General features: G+C 42.7%; 1 protein-coding gene across 2 annotated transcripts in view; it reads right to left on the reverse strand.

The window, feature by feature from the left end:
- The window catches only part of RSU1 (Ras suppressor protein 1), a 180,642-nt gene that overhangs the window by 86,986 nt on the left and 69,464 nt on the right, over nt 1-24,192 (reverse strand). For both annotated transcript variants that reach the window (XR_006289061.1, XM_037890783.2), the window contains exon 8: nt 655-787. Coding sequence is in view for 1 of the 2 variants with exons in the window: in XM_037890783.2 (XP_037746711.1) it covers nt 655-787 (133 nt within the window). In the remaining variant the exon portion in view is untranslated. The remainder of the gene's footprint in view (nt 1-654; nt 788-24,192) is intronic.

Consider the following 24,192-nt stretch of genomic DNA (forward strand, 5'->3'; position numbering starts at 1 on the left):
GTTTAAAGAAACATTTTTTCTGTTTATTTGCATGTGCATATATTTTGCTGTTATATATTTTGGTTACATTAAGAAGGGTTTCATACCAGTGCAGGAGCAGTTTAATATCTACACACTTCTAATATCATTGTTTCTCTGAATTCTCCCTTTATTGCAACCAAATACCTGTTTCAATTTGTAAACTGCTCCTGCACATCCCTAAAAGTATTACTCCTACCATGACTTGCCAAGCCTTGATCTTGTAAGCCTCCCATGTTTCCCCAGTGAAGTTTATAAACTGAACACCAAAAGCAGGGACAGTGTCATATGAGTAATGTATTTTCCTAATATGGCTAAGCCACACCTGTTTGCTTTCTTGTGGATCAATTTTCTGAATAAAAATTCAGCAATTTACAGTAAAATGTGTATAAAGTGGTATATTTTTAATTAAAATCAAGTTATTGTGTAGGTTCCGAAACTGTGCTAAAAACCATTATTGATTATACACATTTTTTCCATGCACTTACCTTAGCAGGAGATTATTCAGTAAGTAACATTGCAAAAGTTTTCTATTTTCTTGGTTTCCATGCTTGGTGCACAATCAAGCTGCAAGGACTTTGTTAAATGCTCCACAGAAAAAGCTATAACATAATACAATAAAAGATCAATACTTACTACTTATATGTTTCTGAACGAATATATTCAAAAACATGAGACACTCCCAGCTGGAACTGATCTGCTATAGGGGTAACCCAGGGATTATTCTCTGCTTTGAAGACTTGCTTTTGACCAGTCAAATCCAAATTACCTGAAAGGGATTAAACAAAAGGGCATGTGAAAAGGAAATCTCTTACCCTAAACAAATTAATCACTGTATACAATTATTTTCATTCTTTGAAAGAGTCTGACTACCCAGTCAAAGCAAGTGCCAATATTTTCAGGCTTAATATGAGGAAGAGGTGGCATATTAGCTCCTGCCATACTATGTAATATGGAAGTAGAGCCAAACTCCACCCTGTTTACTTCATTGATGTTGCACTACTCACAGCCAGGATGAATTTGGCCCAGTGAATTTTAAATTTAATCCTACTATATTTCTTCACATTTATTCATCAAAATAAGTCTTAAAAATGGGACTTGATGCACAGGCTCTGAGCTGGCCTTCTGCACGCGAGATACATTTCACTCATTTAGCACTACTACTACTACTACTACTACTACAACAACAGGTGTGAGATCAGGACTTGAGGCTTCCTGATTCCCAATTTACTACTTACTTTTTCAGATGACACTAGCTATTTGGGGGCATAAAAAGACCTGCTAATTTATACCATTAAAAATAACCTTGACCTTGAAGGACAACTCCACAGTAGTATTCTTGATCACATTGCTTAGCAGGAATGAACAATGGCATCACTTTTTTCCATAGGTACGGCCCAATGTTGCAGTTTACTTCCAATATCACTACCACAAGCCCAAGTCTAATGAAAAATCCCCAGTTGGTGTTTATTTTGCAGGTAATAAAATACCAAATGTTTAGCTTGTGCAACAGCCTACAGCTTATGTTGGTTATAGCTATCAGTCCAGAATACAGAAATTCATACCTATAACCTGCCACTATAGCTATTATTTCAACAAGACTTGAGAGATTTATTGGAAGTGTCATTGATTTTTCTTTTCCTAAATTCTCCCTCCAGAAAGGTAGAGAAGTACACTCCCAACTGAAATTCCTCATGATTAGAAGACGACATGCTATACTCCAGTTTTATACAGAGTCATTGCCCTAGCTATACAAATAATTATCTGCATTCTCTAAATTAACCGTTCACACATATATTTAAAATTGTAACAACATTTTCTAACATTATGGATGTCATGATCAGGGAATATAGTAACAGCTGTGAGAAAGTAAAGAACTGTTGTAGATGAAGTGGGAAAATAAAAATAGCATTTTTAATCTAATCAAACTATGCAGCTTAAAATTAAAGCATCATGTCTGGAAGGCAAGCCTAACCAAGCTGTTACCTCTATATGGAGTAAATATGTGCTTATTTTTCAAATTGATGCCATTCGTACGTATAGAGTGAATGCGTACGTATGGATGTAATAGCATCTGCAAGCGGTCTCTTGGCTGGCTCAGTTAAAACCTCACCATTCTCTGCATTATATTTAATCCTTAATACAGCTCTCTCTGTGAAAAAGGGTTATCATAATTAGAATAAAGCTAGACCATTATACTCTGCGAAAAGATGACACTTGTCTCATATTGGCCTATCAACAAGTTACAATTACCTCAGCAAAGATCATCTGTCAGCTGTCTGAGGTCCGTTCTGTTTTTAAGTAACAACATGCAGGAAGCATTTCACGCCTCTGTCAGTCAGACAGCAATTGCCCTAACTGCCTTATGCTTCAGTGCTTCTAGTGAGGAGCCTCACACCCATCTCCTTTATTAGAGGACTCGGCAGCATGTGTGTTCTAACAAGGATCAGGCAGCAGGATTAAGCACTGTGACAAAGAGGACCTAATAAGATAGAATCTACGCTGGCTGGCTCAAAGCCACAGATTCACACTGTTCCCTATTCAGTTTTAAGGCATAGGCCACGAGGGAAGCAAGCCAGCACTGTGATTACCAGTAACCCTCTGACCAATGCTACTATGAAGATCATACATCACTCAGAAGCTTATTCTGCAATTGCAAATTGGATTTTCCCATTTTATTACCTGCAAAAGAACCATATACATTTCTCTCCAAAGCCATCAACACAGTAAGTGCTCACTTACAATTATAGTTCTGTAAGCAGTACATCAAAATAAAATGATCAATCTGTGTACAACTTTTATAAACAGTTAAATTCAGGAAGATAAATTTGGCTCCATTATAGGGCAAAATGCGATTTTGCTTATGGAAATGGACCATACATTTCCAAAAATCTCACCAGAAAGATCCTTAGCTGAGCACTCCAATCCTGAGTTGGTTCAGTAAATTACTGTCCATACTAAATAACCAGGGGAATTCTGCCTGAAACTCTCACCTCCTCACTGTTGTGTTCCCGCTGTAGATTCTTAATACCATACAGATAATTTACATGTAATCAATTCAAAGGAATGACATTCTCCTGAAACCAAAGAGGTCTTATAGAAAAAGGAGGTTTCCTAAACAAAATTAACTTTTGACGCATATGTTAAAAGGGCATCACTCAATTTTCTTCTTCCCCTCACTTGAGGGGGGAGGAGGAGGCGGCGGGAAGGATAAGCCACATCTAGTTATTTCACGTTATGGAGGTTGGGTACAAACTTATTTGGGAGATTTAGTAAGCTCACAAGTCTATAGCTCCAAACCAGGAATAAATTCCACCCCTTACTATAACAGCTGAGGAGGAGGAGTTTCCCTTGGGTTCGCTTCTGGCAGAAACAGGGCAGCTACTGCTGAGCAGGGGCAGTGGGAGTTCAAACATCACAGATTTTCTATGAAAGGGATCCAGGAACCAGCTATGCTGCTGACGAATGGGAACTAGTAACCCTCCCATGCTCAGGGCATTGAACAGCAAGAGACCAGGTGTTCCCAAAGACAGTGAGTGAGTCAAGGTGTCTGTCTGTGAGGGGAGGAGAAAGGACAGAGCACTGAACATTACAATCCCTACCCCAAAACAATACAGCTGCCAGATAAGGAGGGGAGCCACAGCTAGCACATGAAGCACAAGCAAACAGGGGGTTTGACTAGATCCATCCCAGTCCCTCCTCCCTTTCTGAAATCGAGGTGGAAGGAATGAAGGCAATGCAGAGAACACTTTCACCAAAAAGGGCATACAAATTAGCAAGGAAGAAGCAGTTTTACTGATGCAAAATTGGACTTCTGGTAGCACTACAAAAGTCACTCTTACAAACATATCATATAGGTAGCCTTGGAATGATTAGATTTTTTTTTAATCAGTACATTTGGAAAACATCTATTTCACCACAGACACACACAAACTGACCAAAACACTATTTCCAAAGACAGCAATTGAAATTTATAGATAGGCAAAATAAGGCATTCCAGTGATTTAGACTTCTGAATTAGGTTGGTTACAAATGGACTAGCGAATGAATAGTAAAAACATGTACTATTTGTCAATTTAAGGATATTTACTTCGTATATTTTGACATGGAAGTTGACAATTTGTGTTTTAATGATTTATAAAGCTTTACTTTTTGAATCTCAATGTCTATTGTTCTTAAATAAATGTCTAGCACCGCCCCCCTGCACAATTTCCCCCAACAGAGAAAGTTTAAAATAGACAGAAAATCTAAAATATGCTTAAAAAGGATCAATATCTGTCAAAAGTATAAAAAACAAAAAATCAAATTCTGCCCAGCCTACAAATACGCACATGGACAATGTTGCAGCCATAAATATTTTTATACAGGTTATGTTCACAGCTACAATATTCATTGTGTTTCAGAGTAACAGTCGTGTTAGTCTGTATTCGCAAAAAGAAAAGGAGTACTTGTGGCACCTTAGAGACTAACCAATTTATTTGAGCATAAGCTTTCGTGAGCTACAGCTCACTTCATCGGATTCATACTGTGGAAAGTACAGAAGATCTTTTTATACACACAAACCACGAAAAAATGGTAAACACCTAGGTAAATGACTAGAAAGAATGGCCCTGACTCTGGGCCCTGCTCTAGCAGTGCAAAGCAGCTGGAAAGCTGGGAGATTTGCTCCCCTGAACATTCCCCCTACCTAAGGGAGGATTCCTCAAGTGTTAGTGTTGACTCAACAGCTCTTATGCCGCCCCCCGGACAGGGGGCACAGGCAGGGGAGAAGGGTCATGGCAGTTGTTTATGTGCATTTTCAAACCGTACTGTACATACTATCCCAAAGACTTTAGGAAGTTTTGATACTGCTATACTAAGAAGATTACACCAAATCCCTCTGATATTTTTAGCAAGTTAAACACAAAATTGCCTCTGGTAAAAATCCAGCGCTGAAGAATGAATCATAAAATGTAAGTGTGTTGGAGATTGCACTTATTTTTGTTTTGTTCTTTCCGACTACCTCAATCCATTTAAAAATACCTATACTTTATCAAAGAAAATTTAGTATTCCTAATACACTGGTATTATGGTGTAATACAACGGGCCTGTGATTCTCTTCTCAGTTATGAGTGCAAATCAGAATTAACTGGAGTTAATGATGTCACACTTGGGCCTAGTCTACACTAGTAATTTACTTCAATATAGCTATGTCTCTGAGGTGTGTGAAAAATCCATTCTCCTGAGAGATATTTATATCGACCTAACACCCAGTGTAGTTCGGCGTTGGTCAACGGAAGAATTCTTCTGTCGACCTAGCTACCGCCTCTTGGGGAGGTGGATTACCTACACTGATGGGAGAAGCCGACCCTTTGGTGTAGGTATGGTCTACACTGAAGTGACACAGTGGCACAGCTGCAGTGTTTTAAGTATAGACACGCGCTCACGTACATCTAGTCTGAGGGGACAGTGAGGTCAAATCTGTTTCTCAAATACAGTAATGCCGTTGGACTTCCCCCTCAAATGCTTTTCAAATTATGACATCTGAATACAAATTTTTTTTTGCTAACCTATACTTAACAGCCCAATTCACTTTGCTGCCAACCAGGAAAAGCATGAGGCCTGATTCTCCATTTGCCATTTACAGCTTTTTAAAACGAGTGCAAAGTGGATGTAAAATGGTATCAAATAAGGACAGTGACATTTGACGTCCCTTTACAGAGGTGTAAAATACTACACAAGATTTGAGGAGAATCAGGCCCCTGATTCTGATCTTACTTACAATGGTGTAAATCAAAAGTAACTTCAATTATTTTAAAGGATCAACGATTACCACTGCTGCTCGGCTATCAGGCCAGCACAAATCTAAGCAGCATGAGGGTGCCAACAGACAGAGCTCCAGATGCCACCCCTGAACTCTGAGAAGGAGAAGGGTCCCCTTCCTCTGCTTCTGCTCCTCCTCCATCTTTTAGGGCTGGGGACCTCAGAGTCAGTGTTTCAGGGCTATGGGGCTCAAATCCACGAGGATGACAGGAGGAAGGAGGGTGAAAATTCAGGCTCAGCAAAGTCAGGGAGGGAAAAGAGTGGAGCTGAAGATGAAATAGGCAGCTGCTTTATTAGACCGCATGCAGGATCAGCAAAAGGAACCTTCCTTACTAAGAGGAATACACTTTGTGGCATAAACTTACAATAAGTGGCCTTGTGTAGGTCTGGGACTTACCTCACCCCCATACTAAACTAGAGTGTTGATCAGCCTTGGGTGCTAAGGCGTCTCCACTTTAGGAATGCCCCTAAAAAGTGTTATAAAACCAAGGGTTGTAAAGGAGAGACACCCTGGGCACTGGAAAGTTTTAAGAAGGATACAGAAAGACCCAACAAATGGTAATATAGATAAGATCAGGGAATGCTTTGATCAGGGAATTCATGCTGACTATCTGCACAAAGAAGGTCATAAATAAGTTACAATTTGGGCATTAGAGATTAAATGTAAAGAGGACTTGAGCAGGGAGAAGGAAACATGGGTACCAGCACATGATTGGTTAAATTTTGTTACTTAGGGGGTATTGGATAATGTGATAGGTTTAGTAGAGTTAAAGGGGGTAGCTAGTTTTATTTCTATAATGTAAATGAAAAACAGTGCTCCTTGGGAACCATCTCCAGACTGCAGTTCAACATCAAGCAGCTATAACTCTTATCTCTCTGCATGACCGTGATGTGCAGAGGCATTGCCAGGAAACCCCAAATCAGTGGATCTTGACTGGCCACTGGGTAAAGTCTGCCTGTATATTGGGAGTGAACGTAATAGATTTGCTTGGCATATGTATTCTGTGTGTGCTAATAAATAAATGTTTAGAACACAGCTGTGTACAGCTCTTTCATTGGGAAAAGGTTCCGCAGACCCGTACAGCCCTGAGCCCTGTGGGTAAGGGTATGTGCCTTATGTCCCAAGCCCTTGGAAGGAAAAGGGTGGAGGTACCTAAATTGATCAGGTCACGCCTTGAACCCTCAGTAGGGTAGAGGGCATTTATGGTACCTAAATATGAACTGGAGCCACAAAGTTTGGCTTGAGCAGGGGGCTTGAGCTTTTACCTTCAGCAAAACTCCAAAATAGCTTACTAGTATGCCTAGCATATTCTGCTACCCTGAACATCCCCCACAGAGCTATACAATCCTCTGGCTTACTAAGTGCCATCTGAAGCTACAGTAAATGGACTTGTTTAAATATTCAAAGTTTATTTTGCGACAAAACAAAAACAAAACACTGCAATGACTCAACGGATCATCTGTCACCATTTACATTCATACCGTTAACCACCCTTAAAAGTATTAGGTAATATTTTTCTTTTTCCTTAATTCTGATGGCATAAATTGACATTGGGTGAACATTCACAGACTGCTCAAGTATCTGCAAAATCTCACCAAAACAGAGAATGAATTACTACACAATCAAATCTTGATTTCAGAAAATAAAGCAGAAGACAATGTGATTGCTAACTGTCATGCTGATCAGTATTGTCTCATTGCTTTCTTGTGCTCCTTCTGTTGGTTATATCCAGCAGTTGTCTTACCTTAGAGTAAACTCCTCAGGGCAAGGACTCTTTCTGTTCTGTGTTTGTACAGTGCCTAGTACAGTGGAGCCCCAAGTCATGATTGGAACTTCCAGGCACTTTCAATACAAACAAGATGAAGAACAAGAGCAGCACGCACTTCCTACTCCACAAACTCTAAGGAGCATTTGTACTACTTTAAAAATAATAGCTGTATTAAAGTAATTAAACAATTGTGACATTTTAGAAGTGAAAGCTGGCATTCAGCCTAGAAATGTATCCTGACTGAAATGCCAGCTCAACAATTCTGCTTAATGGGCTAAAATTATCCCTAGTGAAGCACCATTAAGAACAATGGAGTTATACCAGGGATAATTTTTGGCTCTATAGCACAATCTCACTAACTTTTTTCTGTTTGCTCCCTCCCCTCACCACTCTTTCCCCCCTTTTCCGCAATATGCTACTCTACTGTCCTCAAAATTAGTCCTTATGTGTTACCGTGCAAATTTTTCTTACAGGTGGCATTAAGAATGAAATCTAAATGTTCTTTTCCATTACAACTCCGAAGACACACCCACACACTCTCTCTCACACACAAAAATGTGAGGAATGAAATTTTATTTTTTTTATTTAGATATAAATACCCCTGAATCCAATTTTATTAAAGGCTAAGTAAGGGATCAACCTACTACACAAAACCTAAACTTCGGATATATGTAAAAATGTATATCTTGGTTTGTTTTAGCTTTGCTTTACGCTCTAGGATTTATAATTTTTATTACTTCAGTGCCATGTTCTTTTCTTTCAATAGCAAGAGAGGAACTGGCATAAGTGCAGGGTGGAAGAAGTATCATGAATACTATGTCATAAAATAGGTACTAAGATAATTAATCGTGAATAATATGATTATGATGTTTGTTTAAATGGAATGTAACAACTAGTTTGTATTTCAGAAAGTTTTATCAAGCAAGTTAATTTTTAAGCAAGCCTGAACATTTGCAGGCTGTGGATTAGTAATTTACATTTACATGTTGCTCTATGAAGGGTAAGAGCATCTCTGATTTGAAGCTCTCCCGTTTTGAAGGTTTAATAACAGAAGAGATGGAGAAAGGTTATTATAAAGAAGTAACAAGACAGCACCATAGAAAGATTCATTCTACATAAACTGTGTGCGACTCAGTCTTTTCTGGCATTAGATAAAAATCAAAATATTCAATATGATACACAAACCTATAACTCCATGACATATGTCTAAAATTTACATTACTCGTTAATGAACTTCTAATAATTAGAAGAAAATACCACCTACTAAAAATGAAGTTAGACTGAAGCACCCCCAAAAGATCAGATGTGGCGAGACTACATAGTATTGTTATGCTTTTGTTATTTTGCTCCAAAGATCTTTTACTGCAGAAGTAGTAACTATCATTTGGATTCACCAACATTTTGGAGTAGGAGCGGGCATAATTTTTGCTTAGCCTGAAATTTCCTCAAACTGACCTGAAATAAGGAAAACAAATGTGTTTATGGAAAATGGTTCAAATTAAAAAAAACAAAACCACAGAAATCACATCCCTGACAAACCGAACACTTCACATTGCTAGCTGTGGGAAAAAGGGAAGAGAAGGCACACCTATCTGCCTCTCCTCCTGCAAAAAGGCAGGACGTTTAGAAGAGGAGTTGATTATGGAGGGCAGGTTCTTGAGGCCCTACTCAGGACAGCAAGACTGGAAGACATACTTGGGAAAGAGAGGTCTAAATGATCTGATATTCAGATTCTGACGCCTGAAACTAAACTGCATTTTCCAGTTGCCACCAACTACAGTGGATCTAGACTGTTCTCAGTGGTAGCTGATGACAGAACAAGGAGTAATGGTCTCAAGTTACAGTGGGGGAGGTTTAGGTTGGATATTAGGAAAAACTTTTTCACTAGGAGGGTGGTGAAACACTGGAATGCGTTACCTAGGGAGGTGGTGGAATCTCCGTCCTTAGATATTTTTAAGGTCAGGCTTGACAAAGCCCTGGCTGGGATGATTTAGTTGGGGATTGGTCCTGCTTTGAGCAGGGGGTTGGACTAGATGACCTCCTGAGGTCCCTTCCAACCCTGATATTCTATAATTCTATGATTCTAGAGCAACACAAGCAAAAAGTTTACGAAATTGTATAGGCATTTTGACAACTTTCCAGGCTTAAATGAGAGAATGGTTTCAATGAACTAATTCAGCGGTTCTCAAACTTCATTGCATTGTGACTCTGTTCTGACAACAAAAATTACGACACGACTCCAGGACTGAAGACTGAGCTCACCTGAGGCCCGCTGCCCACGGCGGGGTTGGGGGGGGAAAAAAGCTGAAGCCCAAGGGCTTCTACCCTGGGCAATGGGGCTTGGGCTTGAGACTTGCTGGGGCCCAGAGCCAACACCAGCCTTGGCAACTCCATTAAAATAGGGTTTCAACCCACTTTGGGGCCTGACCCACAGTTTGAGAACCCAGAACTAATTAATAGGTTCATAGATTAACCCCAGAAGATCACCTAGTTTGTCACCCTGTATATCACAAGTCATTCAATTTCACCCAGTTACCGCTGTATTGAGCGCAATAACTTGTGTTTGGATGAAGCATATCTAACAGAAAAATAATCCAGTCTGGATGTGAAGACATCCACCATTTCCCTCCCTGTTAAAAATATGTGCCTAATTTCTAATTTGAATTGGTCTGGTTTTAGCTTCCAACCAATGTGTTTTGTTCTGGCCTCTCTGTTAAATTAAAGAGACCTTTACTACCTGGCATTTTCTCCCTGTGAAAGTACTTATATACTGCCTTGCATAATGACAGGTTTCAGAGTAGCAGCCGTGTTCGTCTGTATTCGCAAAAAGAAAAGGAGTACTTGTGGCACCTTAGAGGCTAACAAATTTGTTTGAGCATAAGCTTCCGTGAGCTACAGCTCACTTCATCGGATGCATTCAGTGGAATGCATCCGATGAAGTGAGCTGTAGCTCACGGAAGCTTATGCTCAAATAAATTTGTTAGCCTCTAAGGTGCCCACAAGTACTCCTTTTCTTTTTACTTATATACTGTGATCAAGTCACCTCTCAATCTTCTTTTTGATAAGCTAAACAGACTGAGCTCTAAGTTTATTCTGCTTAAATCTAGCCTATAACTATTCTACCTGCACTTGTAACACCTACTCTGTCTGTGGAAAAACTGGGCCAAAAAGACCAAGGAAGGAATTTGCACGTCAATAGACTGCAATTTCAACCCTTGTATCCTGAAGTGATGTGCAGCAAACTGGTACTCTTGCTAGTGTTGTTTCAGTTCTGTGGATAGAAGGCTTGAGTCTCCAGCGCTGCTCCACCTGAACTTTTCATAGGTGTTAAAAACACAGTGAATTTAATCCTCTTTCAAATATTTATATGAAATTCAAACATCATAATAAAGGTCAGCTGAAATAATGATACCAAAGCATAATGGAAAGTCAGGCATTAGGGGACTTGACTGAAAAATGTGTCAAGATTGAATATGAGCCTTGGAAAAAACAGAATGCATAAAACGAGCTGAACTTCTCCAGTATACAAAATTTCAGGCAATAAGCACAGGAGAAAAATGTAACTGAGCCAATTAGACAAACTCAGGGTTCTGTACTTCAAGTCACTGGAAAATTGGTGACTCCAATTCTGTTAGTTATGCTTACAAGATAAAGGGGAGAACCCTAGTCAATTTCTACTACCAGATATATATAACAAATCCGACCTTAGAGGAATGATTAGAGAAACAGTAAACTTATTAGCATTCATAGATAAAAGCCATAAAATGAGAACTTCAATGTAGTACACAAGGTAGCACTAGACAAACATCGTGCTAATTACTTGTACTTTTAGATGACAAATCATGCTATTTAAACAGCCAAACTCCACCGCACACATCCTTCAGGAGCAGGTACCAAGGCAACCATGCTGATGCCACTGTGTGGGTAGATAAGGGGAATTGGAGAAGAAACAGCATTCTGACAAGAATCCAAGAGATTATTCTGAATTTTTTTTCTTTTTAAAGCAATGTAAAGAAAACTGAAGTCTTGGTAAATTCTGTTACCTGCCATTCATGGTGTAAGTGAAACAGATTATCGAATGCAGATGTACAAAATAGTTTCAGTGATCTCTCTGAATGGTCAAATACTATGCTGGAAGATTTTAACTGTCTTAGCAACATTTTGTTGTGCATTTCAATATCTTATTCAGTACAGACTGACATTTTCACATGTTTAGTGGCTTATTGGGATCCCATCTAGTAAATGGATGGCCTTGCAAAATGCATCCATGACATCAGCAAGAATCGAAGAAGAATGTTGTGTCACAGGCCCATTGTGGTGAGCATCTTTTCTTGGAAGAAAATGAATTAATGCAATGTCAAAGGAGTTTAATATCAAGAAGTTTTAACAAAACATCCAATATTATTGACTTACAGGATCAGCAACCCAATTTACCTTGAAATGGCTTACATATTTTACCAACATCTAAAACTACCACCCTACCCTACAGGATTCCCAGTTACCTGAGACTCCTGCACAGCATTCTCCCATTGAAGGGACACTATCAGCTTGAAAGCTAATCAATTTCAAAATAAGTTTTCAACATTGTCTCAGCTACTACACTTGCCTTGAAATGAAAAACATGCCAACATTTCTTATCAAGCAACACAACTGTATTACTCAAACATGTCTAACAATGTTTTCTCAAAATTAACACTCATTCCGGTCCAAACCATTAAAATATAATAGAAAAATTGATTTAACTAATAAGTATCAGGTTGAGGGCCTCGAAAGATAAATTGTCATTTATCCACAAGTCAGGGACATCATTATGAAGTTCAGTGAAGCTTTTCATGCTGTCCCCCCATCTACACCTTAACTCCAAATCCAGGGCACACCTCTAGGGTAACTTTTTAAATGTTAGTTTACCAAACGGCCACTCCAAAGGAATGACTTAGAAGCTGGTATCCCAATGTTCCCAAGATACCCGGGCTTCTCACTAGTACCAAGTGACTGTGCTGGCACAAGTGTAGTACTCCTGAGCAGAACAGTGCTGTGATGCTGGTGGGGATGTAGTGATGCTTTTATACAGATAGCTGAGGAGTTTGAGTTCTGTTTTTAAAAAGGGAAACTTGTTTTGTTTAGTTTGCTTTTCTGAAGAGAAAAAAATAGCAGCATTTAAATTAAATTAATGCATAGAGCTGACCAAAGTTTTTTAAATTTCAAAATTTAAAGGAATTTTTTTTTTTTGCTTTCAATTTGTTTGTTTTAAATCATAACATTTCTCACGTGTCTTTTTGGCCAGCTCTACCAAGATGTATAAAGCAAGGACTGAAACATTTCTGCAACAATCCCTTCTCTGGGCTTCAACCTTGGTAGAATGCCCATTTTCTTTTCTCCCAACTCCCACTCATCCACTGATGACACTCTTGTGGATAAACAAGAGTGTGAGATAGTGGCCACATGACTGACATGGAATAGCTCCTGACATTCTACAGTTTAATACTCCATACCACTCCTGTCTCCATTTACAGATCTATACAATTTTTGCCTTCATTTTGTTTGGATAAAAATATTCGACACCATGCTGAGGCATTAGCACAGTGTGTATTCACAGGGATAAATATTGTCTTCTGAATCACCACTGGAGCACACTGGTTTCCCATGGAGACCTCCTATCCAAGTGTTAACCAGGCCTACCTCTGCTTATTTTATGAAATCTAAAGGAAATTCGCTACCTGACATTATGATGAGTGAGACCTGAACACAAGTACATATAGAGCTCTGGGTATATTATTCTTTATGCTCAACTGTGGATATATTCTAACTTAACCACCAAATGATCACAAAATGTATGTGTAGCAAGACTGTAGCAATGTATGTATGATTTAGTTGGGGATTGGTCCTGCTTTGAGCAGGTGGTTGGACTAGATGACCTCCTGAGGTCCCTTCCAACCCTGATATTCTATGATTCTATGAGAGAAATTAGTTCTAGGAATTGTCTAAATTATTGACTTTAGGGGGTAAATTTTGAAAGGAATGAAGCCAAAAGGTGTGTCTAAAACACTGAGCACTTATATCTGCATGGGCATTTGCTTAATGAATCTCTGTGTGCATGTGAAAAGCTCCATGTGCATACAGAACTGTAACAACTACACTATTTTGCACACAATTTTAAATTACAGATTTCAGACCAGGGGCTCTTTAAAGTTCTTTCATATGGCAGATACACACCGGAATAGATGATTTTCAATAAGATTCCTTGTGCTAAATCCCTGAACTTTGATCCTTTACTCAAAGAAAATAATTTAGCTATTTAAAATTTAGAAGTGATGGGAGCATTACTTTGAGGATTTTTCAGTTTTCCTGCACTGTAAGGGAAAAAAATACTTATTACAGGATAGCATATTTAGCTACATGAACGCTACATCCCAATAAAGGTTAAAAAAAAAAAAAAGGCCAGCTTCACAAACAGAGCTGTTGAAAAGACTTTAATTGGAAAAGAAATGCCCAGATTTGCAAATATGAATTAAAGTTCATAATCACAAGCCTGGTATTTTCCTTGGTATGGGGAAATGATTTGATAGGTTAATACAACACTCAATGCCATTTCTAAAATCTAACTGTTTTTGATTCCCAGATTGGAAAAAGTTGATAACTTAATTAAACGTGCTCGTGTACAAAATCCATTGTTTCTCCCATGCTTGTAAGCAAACCAATTGTGGAGGCTTCAGGTGAACAAGAGGATATCATTAGGGTAAGATTTTTATTTTTTTTAAAATTATGATATTTGCTAGGTCTGAAACAAGTGAAACTAAAACGACAGGTTACATTTTCAGTGAAGTTGTGGAACTGGTCAAACCATGTATTCATTCTTCAGTCACAAATGACTGCAGCTTTATCAATGATTTTGTGCTACACACTAGTCTTCTGCTTGGTATCCTTCTCCCCCATTACTGTAATCTTTTAGATAGCATCACACTTATAGTGGTCCACTGAGATGACCAAACAACGAACTTCAAAACACCAACCATTGATCTTACTAATTGCATCTGCCACTTTACTTTGGTTCTTGGTTTCTATTCAGCTTTCTTTCCAAGCATCATTCCAATTGTTAAATGGTCAGAATACACAAAGTGACAGATTTAGTGCTTCCTTGGCAATTTATATAACTGACTGCAACTCTGTTGTTGCAGTGAATCATGATTTATTTGTCTCACACTGCCGCACATAACCTTTTAAATGCTAGGAAAAAATGCCAACACCTCTTTAAAGTTTATATATGACTGCCCACCACCATTCCTCATGAACTGGGTTTGGAGAGACAAATGATAAAAACAAGCTGTGAATTCCACCCATCCACCCCCAGCCATTTCCTGCATTCATCAGTCACACACACTGTATTTACAGACAAGCCTCCTAATCAAGAGAACCAATGCACGGTATGAGGTGCGTTTTTGTTCCCTCTTGGACAAGAATATATTTGTTCTTTCCTTGTTTCTTTCTTACATTAAATGACAGGTAGTCCCTGCTAAATATAAACACAGGCTGGTTCGACTCTTCACTGACTAACACATTGAATAATGCCATACTCAGCAATGCTGGATGGAATCTTTATTGATATTCTGAAAAGTTGAATTTGTTGACAATTCTCTCTTCCAAGTCAACATTTTACTCCCTTCACTTCACCAGTGATTCCTATCCTGTTGCCCCGTCCTTTCCTTCTCCCACTCATTTGTTCATGCCTTCTTCCACACTTCCCCCGTATGAATGAGCACCTTATCCCAATTCACCAAGCTCCCTCTCCCTCTCATCATTTAAACAGATTCTGTCTTCTTCTAGTATTTATACTGTGCCCATTCATTAACATCTGAGTCTCTAAAGACTCATTTTTCTGCAAGGCCCCAGACCACTAACGCTTATAAGTCAAATGCCTTCTCCAGCTGAAATTCAGAGAGAGAGAGAAAGAGAGAGAAAGAGAGAAAGATTATTTTTATCAAACAGCACCACTGCCATTTCATGCAAACATCTGCTGGTTAAAAAGCCATTTGTTCAATACATACAGCACAAAGCGGTTTGCACAGTTCTCTTTACTATATGATTTTGCTTATGAGTTTAAGAAGCCAGAAGTCGGCTGAAAGATGCTAAGTAAGTTATTACAATAAATGGTGAAGTATTTCATAATACCTACCTCTTACATAACACCTTACCAAGGTGGTCAGTATTATCACTCCCACTTTAGAGAAGGAGAAACAGAGGCAGAGGGAGGTAGAGTGACTTGCCCCAGGTTACCCAGCAAGCCAGTGGCAGAGCCAGAAACAGAGCCTAGATTTCCTGAGTCTCCGTCTTGCGCTCTATCCACTAGACTGAACATAGCACTAAAAGTACTGACCAGAACAAATAAGACTGGCCTCTGCAACGAGAAGTTTACAATCTAATTTGAGACATTATGCCATCAGTGAGAGTAAAGAGGCAGCGTGGAAGGAAAAACAGGGAAAAGGAGGACAAAAGATGCTAATACATTACAGGGCTACCACCATGCTTCATTATTTTAACCAGTGAATATATACAGAAAGCAAAATCCTTTTCTCATAGTAAATGTGCTTACAGAAAGCCTAAATTACAAATCTAGATTCCGAGATGTGACTTTTCAGAAATTAACCTAAAAGTCTGATATTCTTTAAATATTTAATATATTTCTGACATTATGCATGGCACAGAATCTAACAGAAATGGGCTATTTCATTATATCGTAAGCAAGAATCCAGTATAAGAACATAACATGAAATACTGGAAGATTCATAAGTTATACCTCGTAATGCATGTATTAAAGAAAAAGGTTGTCTAATAAGCAGTAGTTCTGACGTGATCAGCAGCACCACCTCTTTTACACCAAGCTATGTCCATATTTTATGATACAGACAAACAGGAACTAAAAACATGTTTTAAACAAATGTTTCAGATATTGTGTATTTGGCAGGTCATCCCTGGATAAATTTCAAGAAGAACTTTGTGCCCGTGTTTCCCTTGACATACATATTTATGGTAAAATTACGTAATATTAATTTGCTATTACACTTCTGTGGCAACAGTATGTTTAGAACCCTTAGTTAGCCACAGAAACTAGATAGACTCATTACAAGACACATCTTCCACTTTCTGGAGAATTCCAGGACTCTAAAATAAGAAAGCTATAGAACATTACATTTATATAAATGGCGTCTTTTAAATGAATGATATTGAACATAGCTTTGAAAAAAGGCTAAAGTATACCAGTGTCATGATATTTTAAAACAAACACCTAAAATTAAGGAAGCAGAAGAACAGCTTTCATCCATCAGCGGTGAGACAAAAAGAGTTGTCAGCGTACTAGTTGCTACACTGATAAAGACAGAGACATGGTGACTAAACAAAATCCAAACAAACCCATTCCTTCCATACCAAAATTAAAAATGATTACCTACCTTTCATAACTGTTGTTCTTTGAGATGTGTTACTCATGTCCATTCCATATTAGGTGTGTGTGGTCGCCACATGCACCAATGCCGGAAGATTTCCCCTCGGCAGTATCTGTAGGGGACCGGTTCTGATGCCCTCTGGAGTAGCACTCACATGGCACGGTATAAGGGGCGCTGCCGGCTCCCCCCACCCTCAGTTCCTTCTTGCCAGAAACTGACAGTGGAGAAGGAAGGTGGTCACAGAATGGATGTGAGCAACACATCTCGAAGAACACCAGTTACGGAAAAAGGTAACTGTCTTTTCTTCTTCGAGTGCTTGCTCATGTCCATTCCATATTAGGGGACTCCAAAGCAGTACCCTTGGAGGTGGGTAGGAGTTCACAGATGTGTAAATCGCAAAACAGCTCTGCCAAACCCAGTGTCGTCCCTGGACTGCTGAGTGATGGCATAATGAGCCATGAACATGTGGACAGAGGACCACGTTGTGGCTCTACAGATGTCCTGGATAGGGATGTATGGCAGGAAGGCTGTCGAAGATGACTGAGCTCTAGTTGAATGGGCTCTGACAATCAACGGCAGTGGAACCCCCACCAGTTCGTAACAGGTCTTTATGCACAAGGTGATCCAATTGGAAATTCTCTGCAAGGACACCGGAAGGCCCTTCATCGTATCCGCTGCAGCGATGAGGAGCTGAGTTGATTTACTTGGTATATTGTAAGTAAAAAGGCAAGGCCCTTCAGACATCCAGCACATAAAGACGCCTTTTTGCTGGTCTTGTGCAGTTTGGGACAGAGCACTGGGAGGAAGATGTCCTGGTTCACATGGAAGGTAGACACCACCTTCGACAGGAAGGCCGAGTAGGGCCTCAGTTGAACCTTGTTTTTGTACATCATGTAAGGTGGTTCTGAGGTCAAGGCTCTAATCTCAGACTCTTCTCGCCGAAGTCACCGCCACCAGGAACGCAACCTTCCATGACAAGTAGAAAAGGGAGCAGGAGCCCAGTGGCTCAAAGGGAAGGCCTACGAGCCTGGAGAGGACCAAGTTAAGATCCCACTGTGGGACAGGTGCCCATACCTGCGGGAAGAGTCTCTCGAGCCCTCTCAAGAATCTGACAGTCATGTCATGGAAGAACACAGCCTGTCCTAGGATCGGCGGATGAAAAGCAGAGATGGCCACAAGATGCACTCTAATGGAAGAGCGTGCCAGGCCCTGGTTCCTCAAATGGAGCAGGTAGTCCAGGACAGCCTATATGGAAGAGCACGAGGGAGATATACTGCGCTCGGACACCCAGCGGGAAAACCTTGTCCACTTGGCCAGGTAAATCAGTCTAGTTGAGGGTGTCCTACTTTCCAGGAGGACCTGTTGGACCTCCTCCGAACAGGTCCGCTCCTCCAGGTTCAGCCACACAGCACCCACGCCGAGAGGTGGAGGGACGCAAGGTTGGGGTGTAAGAGCCGACCAGGGTCCTGTGACAGAATGTTTGGTTGATTGGGCAGGGGCCAAGGAAGGGCTGTTAACAGGTTCATGAGTGTGCCAAACCAATGCTGGTGAGGCCACACTGGGGCAATCATGATAACCTGCACCCTGTCTCTCTTGATCTTTGCCAGGACCTTGGCGATGAGTGGGACTGGAGGGAATGCATACATCAGCCTCCCCAACCATGACAGAAGAAAGGCATCTGTCAAGGTTCCTTCCCCACTCTGAACTCTAGGGTACAGATGTGGGGACCTGCATGAAAGACCCCCTAAGCTTATTCTTACCAGCTTAGGTTAAAAACTTCCCCAAGGTACAAACTTTGCCTTAGCCTTGAACAGTATGCTGCCACCACCAAGCGTTTTAAACAAAGAACAGGGAAAGAGACCACTTGGAGACATCTTACCCTCCAAATATCCCCCCCAAGCCCTACACACCCTTTCCTGGGGAAGGCTTGATAATAATCCTCATCAACTGGTACAAGTGAACACAGACCCAAACCCTTGGATCTTAAGAAAAATGAAAATTCAATCACGTTCTTAAAAGAAGAATTTTAGTGATAGAAAAGGTAAAAGAATCACCTCTGTAAAATCAGGATGGTAAATACCTTACAGGGTAATCAGATTCAAAACAGAGAATCCCGCTAGGCAAAACCTTAAGTTAGAAAAAGACACAAAAACAGGAATATACATTCCCTCCAGCACAGCTTATTTTACAAGCCATTAAACAAAAGAAAATCTAACGCATTTTCTAGCTAGATTAGTTACTAACTTAACAGGAGTTGGAAGGCTTACATTTCTGATCTGTTCCCGGCAAAAGCATCACACAGACAGACAGACCCCTTTGTTCCACCCCGCTCCAGATTTGAAAGTATCTTGTCCCCTCATTGGTCATTTTGGGTCAGGTGCCAGTGAGGTTACCTTAGCTTCTTAACCCTTTACAGGTGAAAGGGTTTTGCCTCTGGCCAGGAGGGATTTTATAGCACTGTATACAGAAAGGTGGTTACCCTTCCCTTTATATTTATGACAGCATCAGAGAAGGAGTCCTTGCCGAGAACAAAACCGATGACATGTTCTGCCTGGTGGTGAACAGGTTCACTTGGGGAGTTCCCCACCTCTGGAAGACCATGCAGGCTACTTCCCGGTGGAGCGACCACTCGTGGTGAGAAGAGAAGGCCCTGCTGAGGTGATCCACTAGCGTGTTTTTGATGCCAGGGAGGTGACAAGCTTCCAGGTGGATCTCCTGGTCGATGCAGAAGCTCCAGAGATGGAGTGCCTCTTGGCAGAGAGCCGATGAGCACGCTCCCCTTGCCTGTTGAGGTAGAACATTGCAGCTGTGTTGTCCGTCAGGACTCTCACCACCTTGCCTGACAGATGAGGTAGGAAGATGCTGTATGCCAACCGGACCGCTCTGAGTTCTTTGACATTTCTGTGGAGGGCCATCTGCTCCGGGAACCACATACCTTGGGTCTGGAGATTTCCAGGGTCCGAGGCATCCGACACCAAATAGATGGAGTGATGGAGGTTGTCGAACGGAACTCCCTTTAAGACCTTCTTGCGATCGGTCCACCATTGCAGTGAGGTGAGTATTGCTGGGGGGATGGTAATGATCTTTTCCAGGTGATCCCCGGACTGGGAATAGACCATCGTCAGACTTTGTTGCAGGGACTGCATCCGGAGCCTGGCATGGTGGACAACGTATGTGCAAGCTACCATGTGGCCCAGCAGACAGAGGCAGAACCTGGCTGTAGTCAGGGGGAACGCGGACAGCTTTGTGAGAAGGTCCATCAATGTCCAAAACCTTTCTAGGGGCAGGAACGCTCTCGCTCAGGTCTAGTTGAGCACTGCTCCGATGAATTCTATCCTTTGCATTGGAACTAACAGACTTTTTGTCATTCACCAGTAGGCCCAGGGAGAGGCACACGGCTTGCAGTACCACAACATCCTTTTGGACCTGAGACCTGGAGCTGCCCTTGACCAGTCATCGAGGTACGGGTAGATCTGGATATCCCGGCACCACCAACATACACTTGGTAAACACCCTCGGTGCTGTCGCCAGGCCAAACAGGAGGATCGTAAATTGGTAGTGGCCAGGTCCCACCGTGAATCGGAGAAAACGTCTGTGCTCTTGGAAGATCACTATGTGGAAGTATGCGTCCTTTAGATCGAGGAAGGCACACCAGTCTTCCGGATCCAGGGAGGGGATGATAGAGGCCAGGGAGACCATGCGGAACTTCAGCTTCTTTAGGTACTTCTTGAGGTCTCACAGGTCTAGAATGGGATGTAGACTGCCTTTGGGATTAAAAAGTATCAGGAATAAAACCCCTTGTTCCTGTACTCTAGAGGAACTTCCTCCACCGCTCCCAGCTTGAACCTCCTGCACGAGGAGACTCTTGTAAAAAGGGTCCCTGAAGACGGGCAGGGAAGGGAAGTGGGGGATGAGGGGGGCAAGACAAAGAAACTGGAGGATAAAGCCCTGCACAACTGTGCTCAGGACCCAGCGGTCTGAGGTAATTGTGGTCCATGCAGGGAAGAAAAAGGAAAGGCGGTTGGAAAAAAAAAACAGGGAAGATGAATCTGGGGAACAGTCTGGCAGGTCGCCTTCGGGTGCACCCTCAAAACTGTCACTTGGCCCTTATTTATTCCAGGTAGATCCTGACTGAGCAGGGGGTGGAGGAGGAGGATGATTTAGGCAGCACTTGTAGCCCTTGGCCTTCTTGTGAGGTGGGTCCTGCCGAGACTGACTCCCTGGCCCCTGAGGCTGCTGTGATTTGAACTGCTTACATGCCAGGCCTGGGACATACAGCCCCAGAGTTTTCAGGGTGGTACTTAGCAACTTAGGTATGCGGGGCCCTCTGTGGTGTAGGGCCCCGGGCAATTGCCCTGCTTGCTACCACATAAAAGCCAGGGCCTGCGTTAGATGTGAAAAACAGTTGTGGTACAGGTGGGCTGTGGAGTTTTTATAGCATATTGGGGGGTGGGAGGGCTCGAAGAAAAAGGTTGAGAATTCCTGATATGAAACACTGGGGCAGTGATGTCCATCAGGACTTGAACCACTTGGGACTGAAAACTCTGACAGACCAGACAAACCACCCTGAGCTCCTGACATTTATGTGGAGGGAACGGTTAACCCCTGACCAGCACCCTTGTGTACTGAACTTGCCCAGGTGGGGTCCCCAGACCAGGTCCGAGGCTTCCAACACCAGAGTTGGGGGGATGGGGGCGCGAAGGGGACTCCCTGCAACACCAATGTGGGGTCCAACCACCACGCCAGTTATGACTGGATGTGGTCTGGTACCCTGACTACCAGGGCCAGGTCATGCTTGTTGGGGATGTAGACAGACTCCAACCATGCCTGCAGCGGCCAGAGGTGATGGACCACTTAAATACAGGCAGCCATGTGGCCTAGCAACCTTAGACAAGTGCAGGCGCTGGCCCCTTACATGGGACATTATGTCCGACGTGGCTCGGAAACAAGCCTCCAGAAGGAATGCCCTGGCCCACGAGGAATCAAGGCTCACCCCAATGAACTTTTCCATTGCCCTGGTATGAGGGTAGATTTCCTTTTCATTCACTAACAGGCCCAGGTCAGGACATGTAGAATGCACCAGATTGAGGCTGCTCTGCACTTGATTCCACGATCTGCCTTTGATGAGCCAATCGTCAAGATAAGGATAGACCTGGACTCCCTGATGCCTCAGGTAAGTGGCTACTGGGGCCATACGTTTTGTATATACCCGCGGGGCTGGGGAGAGGCCAAAGGAAAGCACAGTGAACTGGAAATGGTGCTGGCCCACCATAAAATGGAGGAACCGTCTGTGTCCTTGTAAAATAGAGATATGGAAATAAGCCTCTGTCAAATCCACGTACCAGTTTCCCGGATGGAAGGAGGGGATGATGGAGGCCAGTGAAACCATGCGAAACTTCAACTTCTTGAGATACTTCTTGAGTCGTTCAGGTCCAGAATGGGTCTTAGACCCTCTTTTACTTTTGGAATCAGGAAATAGAGGGAGCAGAAACTTTTCCCCCGCATTTCCTGAGGGACCTCCTCCACCTCCCACAGTTGTAGGAGGTTGTCTACCTCCTGAACGAGGAGTCGCTCGTGAGAAGAGTCCCTGAAGAGGGACAGGAAGAGAGGTGGGGGGAGGGGAAGAACTGAAGGGTGTGGCCCTGGGACAATCTCTAGCTCCCAGTGGTCCGAGGTAACTCTTGACCAGGCCAAAGGGTAGGGATGGAGACAATTGAGGAAAAGATGGGGCGGATCCAAGGAGGTGACTGGGGTGCCGCTCTTGAGTGTGAGCCCAAAACATCTGCTTCTTGCCCAGTGGTGGTTCACCAGGCCAAGTTGTGCAGGTGAACATGAGGAGGAAGGGTGGCGGCAACTAAAACCCTTCTCCTCGTAGAGCCCTGCCATGGCTGACAAGACCTTGGCAGTGGGGGCAGCCAGAATTGCTTCCCTGCTGACTGAGGAGTATGCATCCTCAGGGGAGCAGAGGGTGGTCCAAGTGTCCTTCAGACCATGCAGCCTCATGTCGGTCTGTTCCAAAAACAGCCCAACTCCACCAAATGGGAGATCTTGTATCGAGAAGTGCATCTCCTGGGATAGGACTGAGGTCTGAAGCCAGGAACTGCACCTCATGACCACCTTGGCCGCAGAATCAACCTTATCCAAGGCCATCTGGAGGGAGCACCGAGCCGCTGCAGTACCCTCCTCAACAAGTGTCCTGAACTCTTTGGCCACCTCCTAGGGCATGGAGTCCTTAAACTTGTTGAGCCTGGTGGTTCATGACTCGGAATTGGGAGACTGGCTGTGGAATAAATTTTGCTCCTGAAAAAGGTCCAGTCTCTTGGCCTTCTTATTTTTGAGGGTGGAACTAGCGTTCCCTTGCTTGTCCTTTTCGTTGGCTGCTGACACAACCAATGACCTCGGGGGGGCGTATAAGTATTCGAACTCTGTGGCAGGGACAAAAATATACACACACACTTTTTCCTCAGCCTTCTTGGAAATGGGCGGGATGGAGGACGGGGTTTGCCACATGGCTTTGGCAATGTTCAGGACCCCGTCGTGCACCAGGAGCGCAACACGTGCTGGGGTGGATGCAGAGAGCACATTGAACGAAGTGTCTGATTGCTCCGCCATCTCTTCTGCCTCTTGGCCTAAGTTAGTCTCCACCCTTTGGAGCAGGGCTTGGTGCTCCTTAAAGTCGTCTGGTGGCCTAGCACGGGAGGGCCCTGCCACTGCCTTCTCTGGAGAGGAGGAGAATGACCCAGGGCATCATCCTCTGCAGGGGAAGGGGGCCTCGAGGTGGGCACCTGTTCTTCCATCTCAGCGCCCGCCAACGCTTCATGCGTCAAGCCCGGTGCTGCCGGTGCCGACTGGAACTTGTCCGATGTGGCGACTGACAATTGGTGAGATGGGGGCATCAGCATAACCAGCACACCCCCAGCATTCCAGTAAGGCCATTGCGCTGGCCACTGGCCCTGCTGCCAGGTTGGCATCGCTGAGGTGGATGCAACCTCAGGAGCCCAGTCGTGACAGTGCTGTCTCAGCAAGGGGCTGAACTCCCTCTCCGTGCTGAAGAAATCCTCCTACGGTGACCAGAGCAGGACCGTCGACACCTGAGTCCTGTAGCTTACTGTCGCCGTGGGTGACCAGTGCCTCGAATAGTCAGACCAGTGCTGGGAGCAGGGGGA

This window comes from Chelonia mydas, chromosome 2, assembly GCF_015237465.2.
Source record: "Chelonia mydas isolate rCheMyd1 chromosome 2, rCheMyd1.pri.v2, whole genome shotgun sequence".
NCBI classification, from domain to species: Eukaryota; Metazoa; Chordata; order Testudines; family Cheloniidae; genus Chelonia; species Chelonia mydas.